Genomic DNA, 13,247 nt, shown 5'->3' with positions numbered 1-13,247 from the left:
CAAGGGCGCCATTCTCTGCATTTGGCACCCTCATGGCTTTCAGTTTTATAGCAATTTTTTTTAAAAAAAAGGAATTATTTTGACTTTTCAACATTTTCAATCTATTGTTCCATACCCACCCACCCATCCAGGAGGCACTGTCAAAATATGTTGATCAATTTTTTGTTTTTTGCCTAAATAGTGTTCTTTTTCCTCCACTGCATTTGCATGGAAAAGAAACTGACATAACCAAATAGGTGATGGGTCACTTTCTGTCTGGTAAACTGATTGGAAGGAAGGAAAGGCCAACAAAATGGCTGCCCTCCCCCTTGGAGAAGCCCTCTGCCTCAGCTCTTCCTTCCACCTCCTCTCCTCTGTTCCCCAGCCCTGCTTTATTCTCTTCTTCCCGACCCTTTCCTCCAGGAAAAAAAATGGAAATGTCCACGTCACAGCAAACATGCTGTATTGGGTTTTTTTTTTGGGGGGGGGGGTGGTCCCTCAGTTCCTTTTCAGCCCCTCAAAGGCTGGTCACCAGCTGCATTTGGCCATCTCCCTCCACTGCTGGGTTTTCTAAGCTTCCTGGGACCAAATAGCCATCGTTGCTGGGTCTTCGGACTTGGTAGTAGGCCTGGAGCTGGTTGCGTGGCACCAAGGCTGGCCGGTTGGTGTAGTAGATTTCATTGATGGCTTGGGCATGAGGAAGCACTTCCCCAACTGCCTCGGGGCTGCTGTCCGGGTATGGGGAGTCCCTCAGGTTGGTCATACTGGTGTATAAAGAGTCCCTGTTGGGGGAAGGGGCTTGGCCATCACCTCCTTCTGTCAGGTCGGCTGTGCAGCTCTCTGACTCCTCCAGGTCGCTCTGATAGAGGATGGATTGTGCCCTCTGAAGCAAGAGCGGCTCCTCTAAGGCCTTATACATAAGTTCAATTTCCATGTTCTCCTCATGGGTCAAGGAAGGGGCGTCAGGCACAATGGCATCATCCTCGCTGTTGGTACCCCCTCCCCCTGCTCCTACATTGGGAGGGGGAGGTGGCCCGGGGGGGGTTGGAGGCCTCAGTGGAACCCCCACCTCCCTTGACCACACCACTGCCTCCCCCCCTCAAGTTGTTATGCACCAACTCAGAGATTATCATTTTTTTCAAAGGCGGCAGCGTCACTCAGGTTGCGTCGGCAATCAGCCATCTTGGTGCCATCAGCCGGGAAATCACCACTGCGGAGCGAGTAGCTGTTATTGAAGTTGCCATTGAGCGGGAGGGTGTCCATGCCACAGGCGTCTCGGCTGTTGTTCAGGGGGTGCTCTGTAAGGGGAGGCACAGATAAAGGTATTAGAGAGTGAAGAAGAAGGGAGGCCATAAGCAACTGCCTGAGGTCTAGAAGTGGAAGTCATCACAGGAAGCTTTTAAACAACATCCTGGGGATGGTGCGTTGTTGTAATGTGTATAGTTTTTAAGTGCTTTTAACTTTTTAATTGTATTTTATTTTTAAGCACTTGGTCTGTTTTAATTTTACAACAATTTAATTCTCTTTTAATTATCACTTTTGTAAGTTTTTAATTGTAAGTTTTTAGACTGTAAATTTCTTTGGGTGCCAACTGTGGGAGAAAAGCGGGATACACATAAATAAATAAATAAATAGGGAACTGAACTAGATATGTCCAGAGAGTTTGTCAAAGTGCAGGATATGCAAGGGGAGGGGAAAATGTCTTGAGTAACATTTAAGGCAGAACCTATAGTATATTTGTGCTGCAACAATGAAAGATAACTGCTAATAAACTGCATATGGGAGTCACTGGGAGTTGTTGCACAGAAAGAACTGGTTTGTGTATATAGAAGGAAAAAGAGGGCAGTGACCCCAAAACAAACAAACAAACAGCTAGAGAACCAAAAAGAGGTATATCTGAACCTCATGTTGGAAATGTTATTTGTTAAACTGAATTCAAATGGTGAGTGAATTTCAACAAATCAGGCTTCTTCAAGAAGTTTTACTGCACTGCTCCTGTTTTTCTGCTCTCCTCCTTTTTCAACAATGTGATTCACACACTACAATCTGCATGTCTGCCAAGTCTCGTCCCCTTCTGACCCTGAAAGTGCCTTTGCCATCACTCACTCCAGTTCCAACAGAAAGAGGAGGAGAGGTTTTGGAGGGTGGCTAGCTCTAAGCACAATCCTCCTCAGTAGTGCTATCTGTGCAGATGTTTGTGGCCCCAGTCAGCAAAAAGAGCAAGTCCCCCCTCCCAATTAGGAAGGTTGGCTTACTACATGTAGAGGTAAGGGGAAATCATACAAATAACATCTGAAGGGCCCCCATCCTTGCAAGACCACTAAATTACCTTACTGCAAGACCGGATGAAAGTACCTCTGCCACACATAGAGCCTTGTCTTGCTAGTAACACAGAAATGAACTTTCAATGCTTGCTTATTGAGAGAGCAGTTGTGTTTGCCTATCAGGGCAAAAGTTGCTCCCAAAATAAGCAAAGCTCAGATGTTTAGCCAAAACCTTGACTTATGGTTGCCTGGGTGTGGCAGCTTCTTATCTGTTTAGTGCTCATCTCCCTTTGAAAAGATTTTAAAATAAACATAGAAGGACATTGGTACACATGGCAACTGCAACTTTGTAAAACTCTCTTTTGGGGGATTTGTACATAGCAGAGTACAGGATTCAATGGGGAATGTGAGTTTTGTGTGCATGTGTGAAAAAACATATATCTGTAAGTAGAGTGAGAAGTATTAAATGGTTTGCTAGTACAGTGGGCCCTTGGTATCTGCTGGGGTTTGGTTCAGGGATCCCCCATGGATGCCCACATTTGTAGATGCTTACATCCCATTCAATACAATGGAGTAGTAAAATGGTGTTCCTTAATATAAAATGGCAAAATCAAGATTTGCTTTTTGGAATATATATATATATATATATATATATATATATATAGAGAGAGAGAGAGAGAGAGAGAGTATTTTCAATCTGTGGATGGTTGAATCCATGGAAACAAAATCCATGTGTATGGAGGACCAACTGTAGATGCAGACATCAGTATCTAAAAGTACAATTAAGACATGATGTTTAGGATGATGCAGAAAAACAGCCACAGAGGCATGCTTACTTTAGCCACACAGTTGCATGCATGATAAGGCAGACAAGTAATCTGTTTTGCCAATGGGAAAAGCCTGCTTTAAGAAAAGGCTATAGAGCCAGCTGTCTCCAGCCAGAAAGCAAGACATAGGGGTCTGGAGGAATGATTTGCCAGATACACTACGGTTAACTCATTGAGGCAGGTATGCCTACAGGCCCCACTGTTTGAATCCAGCATGCAGAGATGGGAAGGATTGCTTTCAGCACCATCTAGTGCTCTTCAGCCAGAACTGCATGAGCCATGCTGTCCTACTTGCCCCCCACTGAGAAATGGGAACTTGAATAACAGGGAGTCAAGACCTCCCACCTCCCTTGTCTCAATAAAGTCAGCACTCTTTTTCTCCCTACAATGCTCCCTGCTGCTGGCAGCCACAGTTGAACACACCCTCTACTTGCTCACATCTGTGCTGTGCCCACCCCCAGCCTGCGAGTCAAACTAGCAATGAAAGAAACATTACTGCGAAATGGAACTGGAAAGGAGGGACGTACTGGACTCTCGGAAGCTCCCTGCAGGCAGCAACAGTTTTGAAGAGGGAGAGAGAAAAGAGAAAGAATTACCTAAGCAGCCAGGGCCAACAATCACACATTATGAGAGATGGAGCAGATTCTCCCTAGAAGGAGAAGGCAGAGCACATACTTTGCATGCAGAAGGTCACAGGTCCAGTCTTTGGCATCTCCAAATAAGGCTAAGAGAGATTCCTGCCTGAACCATGGAGAGCCACTGTCAACTCATGAAGACAATGCTGAGCTCAGATGGACCAATGCTCTGACTCAGCAGAAGGCAGCTTTCTACCTACTGGAGGAGTAAAGGAGACGCTACTCCACAGCCACTTCTCCTGACTCATTTCTCACTGTGCCCCAGCTCTTTGAAAGAGCTTTTTACTAACATTGGATTCAAAAGCAGAAACTGCATGCATTCCTTTAGCGCACACACCCTTCAGCAAGGAAAAATTGGAACACTGTGTGTGTGTGTGTGTGTGTGTGTGTGTGTGTGTGTGTGTTTGTGTAAGTGGAACACTTATCCAATCTGGGTCATCAACCTAGAGGGAAAGGCAAAACCCATTCTCTGGTTTTTTGATTATCTTACCCGGGGAGTTGAAGACAGGAGGTGAGGCAGGGTTGAAGCCCACAGATTCAGCAATAAGTGTGTTGTAGGGACTGGTCCCGCCCCGTGTCTGCAGCACGGGGTTAGTCAGCAAGTGGTTCCCCATTGTACCTGGAAGAGCAGGTAGAGGCAAAAGTGTCAACCCTGTATTGATCTTCCATGTTTGGCTGGAAAGGCACACCAGAGGAAGGAGGAGAAGCAGCCCCCCTTGAGAAATGGCCACAGACGTGTGGGCAAAATTAGATTGGAGGTCATCACAAGTAGCTGAGTCCCTAGGGCAGGGGTCGGCAACCTGCGGCCCGCCGAGCCATTGGGACCAGACCCTGCTCGGTCCTGCTGCCGATTGCTGCCGCCAAAGGCCCCGCGGGGCCTTTGGCTTCTCATGGAAGTGTGTGGGGCCTTTGGCGGCGGGCAAGGGGGGGGCAAAGGCCCCGTGTGCAGCCGCATGGGGCCTTGGGCCTCTCGCGCAGGCATGTGGGGAGGAGGAAGGAAGGAAGGAAGAGGAGGAGGAGGGAGGAAGGCAGAGGAAGAGGAGCAGGAGGAAGAAGAAGAAGAGGAGCAGGAGCAGGAGGAAGATGGTGATGGTGATATTGATATGAGCCAGCTTCAGAGGCATGGCCAATGTAAGTTGCTGTGATTTTTACAAACTCATGCACAGTGAAGAAAAACCACAGTCCCTTGACCAAGTACACACTTCTGAGAAGTACATTTGAACCCGAGGGCAAATCACTTCTTGTGAGACCACCTTGACATGTTAAATATGCATAGCCATGTGAACCCCTGTTCAGTGTGAAACCCAAAGTTTGGTTATGCAATAAGCCTCTGAAATATGCAAGAGATTGCCATGTCATGTTAAGTAAAGCCATGTTCAATGCTGAACTGTGCTGTTTGGAATGGGGGGGAGGGGGGGTTGGCCAGAAAGGGAAGTAAATTTCTGCCATCTGTCTAGGAATAATGCCCAAATGTCCTCCATTTTGATAATGCCTAAGAAACATGCATTTATATTAACATTTTTAAAAAATCATCACATTTTTCGCATGTCCTCAATTTTTAAAAATGTGTCCTACATTTGAAAATGTTGTCCTATATCATTTAATTATTTAATTATTTATTTTTGGCCCCCCCCCCCTTGTCTTGGGGACACCAACCCGGCCCCCGGCTCTACACCAACCCACTTCTTCCAATCCAGGAGGACCGAATCTATTTCCATGCAAGCAGGCCTGATCCCCCCCACCCCTCCACACACTGTTGATCTCATAGCTGGCTGAAACCTTCAGCCGTGTAGAGCTATATGCCTTCCGAGCAGCTTCATAGGCGGGGCTCAGCCAAGGAGGTGACGGTGGCCCTGAGGAGAAGGATTTCCCCCCCCCTTTCTCCTTTTTCTTGGGGCTGCAACTTTACAATCCCTGCTTGTAAAGTTGCTCCAAAGTCAAATGGCTCTACATGTGGCCAAAGGCTTCAGCCAGAATGATGTGCCCAGCCACAAGATCAATGGTGAAGGGGTAGCCCAATCTACCTGCTTGGGACAGGGTAGACCAGGTCAGAGGAAGAGGGTTGCATGTAGACTGGGCCTGCCCACCGATGTTTTTCCATGTAGGCCTGATAAGAAACTTAATTTTAGTCAGTTGCAGGGAATCAGAGAGACACCTAAGGCACATGAGGGCTGGGGGGAAGGGATGGAACAGAAGAGTTTTTTCACAGTGGGTGACACCATGAGTTATTTCACTGGGTGACACCAACCTTAGTAACATCAGAGGAAAGGTGAAACATTGGTGACAACTTAAGAGAAATTGGTACAGAGGGAAGGAGGGAATTGGCAGGGGATGTGATGGGGTGGTGGGTCTTTGTGAGTGCTCAACCTGAGTGCCTACAGTGAGGCAGGCACTCCCAATCTTCTAGCAGGGCTCAGGTACACATTTTCTCATCCTGGTTGGGAAAAGACTACTGGACATGATGGAGCAACAAGGGCTGCTCACCTCTGTTAAGGGTGGGAGTGCTGTTGAGATCACCTGCCATGAAGCTGGACTCAGTCTGTTTCCTTACAGTATCATTCCACATTCTCCGGATTCGGCTCTGAAAAAAATAGACCACCTAGATTCAGCAGGGGAGCTGAATTTCCAAGGCGTAAGGACATTTTCCAGCCACTCCCATTCATTCATTATCTAATTCCCCAGGGCCTTTTAGTCCCTCAGTTTAGCAATGAAACCCCACATCACTCTGTTCAGATGTACCTGCGTCCCAGTGTAGTAACGGTTGTTGCTGCGGATAGCTGAGGTCTTGAGGGAACCTAGAGTGGCCCCTGGTGGGCTCCGTAGGCAGCAGGATGCATGACGCAGGCATTTGCTGAATTCCCGATGAACCTGGGATGTAGGAAGAAGAATCAAGGGGGAAAGAAGAGATATGTTCCTCCAGCAACACCAGGGTGCTTCATGCTTATTCTCCTTTCTCATCCTACTCTTAGCTCTTTTGACACAAGCTTTATTGTCATGTAATAGAGGAATTTTAACATTTAACCAACGTATTGGTTAGATTAAAATTAACCGAGTAAAAAGTTGCTCAAATCAAGAAGCAGATATATTTGATTAGATATGTATTTATTTATTATTTTTACAAAAAAATAATAATTCATATAATGAATTTTCTTTTTGTATCTTTCTTTAAGTATTTATGTACTATTCAGTATTTGTTATTTAGCCCATGTTTATTGTACAGTGGGCACTTGGTATACGTGGGGGATCTGTTCCGGACCCCCCCCCCGTGTATGCCAAAATCCAAGTATGCTCAAGTCCTATTTGTCCCCAATGGCGGCGCGCGTCCATGCGCGCTGCCATTGGGGACAAAAGTCCCTCTCCAGGCTGCAGCCAGCCCTTCTTCCGCGACGGCGGCGAGGACAAGGCCTAGCTTCGTCCTCCTCGCTGCCACTGCGGTTCAAGGGCCGGGTGCAGCTTGGAGGCCCAGAGGCCTCGAGGCTGCAGCTGGCCCTTCTTCCGCAGCGGCAGCGAGGGGGCCTCGTCCTCCTCACCACCGCCGCGGTTCAAGGGCTGGGTGCAGCTTGGAGGCCCAGAGCCCTCCAGGCTGCAGCTGGCCCTTCTTCCGCAGTAGGTGGCCGAGGAGGACGCGGCCTAGCTTGTCCTCCTCGCCGCCGCGGCGCGTTTAAGGCCAGCTTGCCCAGCTTGGAGGCCCAGAGGCCTCCAGGCTGCAGCCGGCCCTTCTTCCATGGCGGCGGCGAGGAGGACGAGGCCTAGCTTCGTCCTCCACACCGCCGCCGCTGGGGTTTAAGGGCCGACTGCAGCTTGGAGGTCCAGAGGCCTCCAGGCTGCAGCCGGTCCTTCTTCCACAGCGGTGGTGAGGGGGCCTCGTCCTCCTCGCCACCGCTGCGGTTCAAGGGCCGGGTGCAGCTTGGAGGCCCACAGCCCTCCAGGCTGCAGCCGGCCCTTCTTCCACGGTGGTGGCAAGGAGGACGAGGCCTAGCTTCGTCTTCCTCGCTGCCGTTGGCTCTTTCGCGGTGGCGGCGGCGAGGAGGACAAAACTTGGCCTCGGCCTCGTCACCGCTGCAGCCAGCCCTTCTTCCGCGGTGGCAGCGAGGAGGACGAGGCCTAGCTTCGTCCTCCACACACAGAGGCCTCCAGGCTGCAGCCGGCCCTTGTACGGCGGCAGCGGTGACGTATGCTCAAATCCATGCATGGCAAATCCGCATATAAGGAGGGTCGACTGTATGTCCATTGCTTGTATTGTATGCTGATTGTATTCATTGTATGTATATTATATGTTTAATAAAAAAAGTAATGCAGATGGCAAGCACTATTTTGAAGAGGCATTCTCTGCCTTCTGATTTATACAGAAAAGTCTATAATCTCTTGCCTTCTGATTTATACAGAAAAGTCCATAACCCCTTCCACGATACCTATGTGTAACATTTAAACATCAAGAAAATAGATGTCTTTTTTCAAAAGCATTGTTTTTAATCATATGTAAATTTATGCACATTTAATCAACAAAACTGCTTGATTTAGATTTCTACAGTCTGTTGGGTTCAATGCAACATCTTTCATATTGGACTCCAGTTTCTTTGCTGTCAATGATCTTCTTTTGCCGAGAAACAGATATAATCCCAGATACACAACCCAGCTCTATAGCCCTGCCCAGGCACCACTTCACAATGCCATTTCTCTTAACCTTAAGTATTAGTTATTATGATGTCCTTTTGTTCAGACTCAGGTCTACTTACTTTTTTCTGCAGTGCACAATGAAATACGAAGATGAACATGCCCTGGAAAGCATTGAAGGTGGTGAAAAGGTAGGCCATGACAATAGACTCCTTGTTGATGAAGAGGAGGCCAAATGCCCAGGTGAGGCCCAGAAGAAAAAGGAGAGTGATGGCTCCGAGTGCCCAAGACCTGTAGAGGGAGACATTAGTGGGTTCTGGGTACACTTAAGTAATACAAGGTCACCATCACAGGAAAACTACCTTTTGGGTTATTACAAGTTCTGTGGCACAGAGGAAGCGAACTGTAGTGAAATGTAATGGTTTATGAAGGCATTCCCTCAGCTAGTGCTGATGCAGAGTTGTTAGTGGGATGAACCATGTCTTCTGCTGTGAATTCTCTGCCAGAATGTACTTGTAAGTTTCATCTTGCCAGGGTGCTAATGATGTGTTTGAGTGCATTTTCCACGGCACATTTAAAGGTGGTAGAACAGGGGCTCCATCCTTTTAATTAGCCTGGGAATTATAGGAATTTTAAGTCTGCAAAGGACCCAATTGGGAAAAGCAGGCTGTGCTAGACTGCCCATCAACTATTCTGAAGTCCTAAAATCCATGTTGCCATACTGTACCATCTTGCCTCTCTGTGTCTATGTTGGCCCTAGCGGTCAGGAGATGTTTCCTTGAGGTATGCAATGAAGGCAACAGTTACCCACCCACTCCTTCAGCCTTTGTGCCCTGTTGCTGCCATATTTTGAATCAGAAAGAAAAGGCTAAAATGGGTGGATTAGGAATGACCAAGACATATGGGGAAAGAAAGCAGATTCTTCCATAGTCCATGAATGAGGGGCTTGAACATATAAATATTACCAGCCAAAATACTGCTTATAAGCTTCCAACTTTACTTGCCCAATCATGTTGATTTCTGTAAAAGTACCTGCATGATAGCTTGTATTTTTATCCTCTGCTTTCATTTACCTAGTACAAATGCATTAAAAACCACCATGAAGCTCATGCACAACCACCATCTCCAAGTAATATCAGGTGATTCAAAAAGATTGGTGCAAAATTGAGTAACAGCTCTACTTTTGCACCATTCTTTTTGAATCACCGTGTACATCACCATCCTAAATGCTAGTCTGGGTGAGGTACCCCCCCTACATTCTGATGTAGCTAATAGTGGCTCCAGAGTTTATGTCACGATGGCACAATACTGGGAAACATGAATATGTCTAGGACATATACATCCTGTTTTGTGTGTGCGTGATTATGCATCCAAAAGATGTCCTGTTAGGACTAGCCAGCTCTCTTATATATGAAAAAAGTGAATTGTTAAGATAGTCCAGCCACTAAGGAGTTGGTTTTTTTTAAAATTTGCTACCCACATCACCAAACACCAGGCATTACTGATGTCCAACAACAAAAATAAAGGAACTACATGCTGGTCAGAGCAGTAGTCAATCTCTGCTTAATAGGCCAGCTTTCATTGGTCATATTGACATCAATATGTGACTTTGCTTTCAGTCTTGAGTCTTCATAATACTATCTAACAAGGGGGCAAAGAAACTTTGGAACTTTACAGAGCACCCAAAAAGGGTGCTGTGCTGGCGCCCATGTTTGCTGCTTGAGGGAGCTGCAGCGGACAAACCGCGCAGCTCCCCTGCACAGCAAAAAGAACATGCAAAAATGCGGATTCGTCTTGCGGCGCAGTTGTGATGCCGCAAGGTGCCAATGGCGCACTTGCGGCATCACATCCACGCCATGACGTGCGGATGTTAAGCATCCATCACGTCAAAATGGCAGCGCCCATGTGTACAGGGCGCTGCCATTTTGACGTCCCCAGTACGTACTAGGGGTGAGGCCTCATTGGATGCTGCGTCCTCGGCCAACCCCTAGTATGTACTGGAGGCGGAGCCAAGGCCCATCTGTAATGGGCCCTTCTCTTTCAGACAATTCTTTTGGCAAGGAACTCTGCACATGCCCTGAAGCCCAAGATTCTATTTATACAGGTAACATGTAACTAAGGGCCTGAACAGACAGGCCAAAATAAAGCTGCTTCAGGTCACTTTGGAGGTATGCTATTTAATTGACACACACATCTTAAGAGGCCAGAAGCTGTGCCAAAGCTACATTCCAGTCCTTAGGACTGGAGTGTGGCTTTGGCATGGCTTCCAGCCTCTTAGGACACAAGCATTTCAACAGCATACCTCCAAAATGACCTGAAGTTAGATTAACTCTACTTCACATTGTGTGTGTGTGTGATTGTAGCCTTTTTTGTTGTTGTTGTTCTTGTTTTCCACTTTTCCCATTTAAAAATATTTGAATAATCGACTGTATTGGTTTAAAAGAAAATTTCTCATTACAACCTTCCTCAAGTGCAGGACCACATGGCTACCCCTTCTAGTGTCAGAATATTTCACAGGTTTTGTTATGTTCTGTTTCTGGGCTTTTTTCACTCTACAGTTGGACTGAAAGGGACGGTCCTTACTAAAAAATTACAAATTCTCCCCAAGCAGTGAAGAGGGTGAGGCAGCCTCATCCTAAGTCCTCATGAGAAGAACTGTAGATCTGTTGAATCAATCTATCACTGGGGCCATGCTGACTTAACTTTGCACCCAGTGCAAACTTGGCCTACTCCCTGGCATCCATGTGTATGGTGTGAACTTTGCTGCAAGGAAACATTTGCATGTACAAGTCAATATTTCAGATTTCAAGGACTTCATAAGTACTACTACACGTAAGCCTTTAATTAAAGAAATGTCACAAACTGGCACACTCATATATCTGATACTCATCAACAGTGAGATCAGAGGTGTTCTCCAAGTGAGTCAACATGGTAAGGACAAGGCTGCAAATATCTTTTTGACTCCTGTGGGATAGTTAAAGTCAGAGCTCTCAACACTGCCTCTTTGAGTGGAAGGCAATAGAGTGATTGAATTAAAATACAATAGGCCCTTGGTATCAACTGGGGTTTGGTTCCAGGGCCACCCATAGATACCAAAATCCATGAATACTCAAATCCCATTATATACAATGGTATAGTATAATGGTTCCCTTATATAAAATGGCAAAATCAAAGTTGCTTTTTGGAATGTGTGTGTGTGTGTGTGTGTGCGCACAGTTGAATCTGTGGATAGAGAATATGTGGATATAGAGGGCCAACTGTATTTATATACTGCCCTCAATCCAGAGACCTCACAGTGACATATAATAAAATTGATTTAACAAATTTAAAACAATGGGAACAAAACTTACAAAAAAAGCTAACAACATATTAAACAACTGAACAAGTTAAGAGAGATTAAAAGAGTTAAAATATTTAAAGAAATTAATATTATAAGTGATCAACTGCCTGTTTATAATGTGGGTGAAAAAGTGAGGACCAAAAACAATGTGTTGACATGTTTATTTCTGGCTTGAGGATTTGCTCAACAACTCTGATTGACATCTGAAAGATATAAAGCAAGAACACAGGAACTGTGTGGCAAAACCACATCTCAACAGTAAAGACATTTATTAGAAAAATTCAGTAAATTAATTACAAAAAGCAGGGTAACCAAGCATGTAAAAGCTGAGCAGTTAGATTATAGCAAAAGTTTATATTTATGATAGAAGTGTTTGTTAGGAAACAAAAGCTCATCAATCAGTCAAGAGTAATTCTAAGAATAGTTGTACATTTTGTAGGTAGTCATCTGCAATTTGAATGAACCTAGTTAGTTTCGAGGGCTCTCTTTACCTGATTTCTCTGGCTCCTTGGCTTTGGCAGCCTTTGCTGTCCATATTCCCTAGCACTTGTTCGGACTCTTCTTAAGAACTGTTACAAGCTGCTAGGGTTGTGTGAGTTTTGCTTTGTTCAGATAACAGTACATTTAATCTTAATTCATCATTAACCAAGGAGTATTTACCCATGTCATCTGTTTATTCTGTATGAAAGAATATCAGATGTTCAATTGAGAATAACATTTGGTTCTTGAGAGTTTGGCACTTGCAGCGTAATTATTTCCAAATTCATTGAAATGGAAAAAACTCTTATTTCATTTGCTATGTGATTCACACAGTATCACTGTTTTCACCTAACTGAACAAAGTACAAAGCATAGATTACAACTACTAGAATCCTCTGGCTAGCATTGTGTTCTTTAAAAGTAACATTCATCCAGCTCTGCAAAAACCATCTGATTTTATTAATCTGAGGACTCATTGTGTGTGTGTTGTTGGGGGGGGTATTCCTTCATATGAAGGGATGAAAGCTGGTTTCACAGGATCCCTTGCAATAATGTGGGATGTAAAATAGTTTGCTCATTGAAAGGTGATCAACCATGAAATGGTCAGACAAATAATTCAGGGTGTTACCAAGATTAGTGGGAATGAGTACTCCTTATCCCAGAATAACGAAAGGATTGTTTCAGTGCTCAGAATATAACTTTTGGAAGTGAGGCTTTTCCTACCCAGCTGTGGGTCAGAAGAGAGAGAAAGGGCACACGGTCTCAAGGCAAAGCAGAAGGTTGATTAGGATCTACTGATAAGTCTTGAGATGGTTTTCCATGGATCAGCAAATTTTATTTGTTTATCAGTTGCAACAACAATATTATTTCTTGCAGCTCTGACAAACCTTAAGTGTGCCCTGTTCTGTCTCATGGTTTGGGCAAAGAGGAGTCTCCTTAAAATGCAGAATTGGTCACTTTCTCTGTATTGGCCTGTCCCAGTAAATCACAATTGGGCCACACTGCCCCCCTAGCCCTACTCTCACTACAGATTTTGCTAGTGGAAGCAAAACAAATTACAATTTCTCTTTAACACGATGTGCTCAGAGAATATGTGTTGTGTTTTTAAG

The 13,247-nt window shown here is 45.4% G+C and overlaps 1 protein-coding gene across 1 annotated transcript in view; it reads right to left on the bottom strand.

Annotated features, from left to right (window-relative positions):
- Positions 1 to 463: 463 nt before the first annotated feature.
- The window catches only part of ADGRL1 (adhesion G protein-coupled receptor L1), a 207,716-nt gene continuing 194,932 nt past the window's right edge, over positions 464 to 13,247 (bottom strand). Inside the window, 8 exon segments of the mRNA XM_042453296.1 lie at positions 464 to 1,021; positions 1,023 to 1,115; positions 1,117 to 1,277; positions 3,598 to 3,615; positions 4,196 to 4,324; positions 6,190 to 6,286; positions 6,445 to 6,573; positions 8,442 to 8,610. Coding sequence (XP_042309230.1) covers positions 497 to 1,021; positions 1,023 to 1,115; positions 1,117 to 1,277; positions 3,598 to 3,615; positions 4,196 to 4,324; positions 6,190 to 6,286; positions 6,445 to 6,573; positions 8,442 to 8,610 — 1,321 coding nt within the window. The 3' untranslated portion in view covers positions 464 to 496.

This window comes from Sceloporus undulatus, chromosome 2, assembly GCF_019175285.1.
Source record: "Sceloporus undulatus isolate JIND9_A2432 ecotype Alabama chromosome 2, SceUnd_v1.1, whole genome shotgun sequence".
Classification (NCBI taxonomy): domain Eukaryota; kingdom Metazoa; phylum Chordata; class Lepidosauria; order Squamata; family Phrynosomatidae; genus Sceloporus; species Sceloporus undulatus.
Note: the sequence above shows the minus strand (reverse complement) of the source record. Positions and strands in the feature narration are given on the sequence as shown.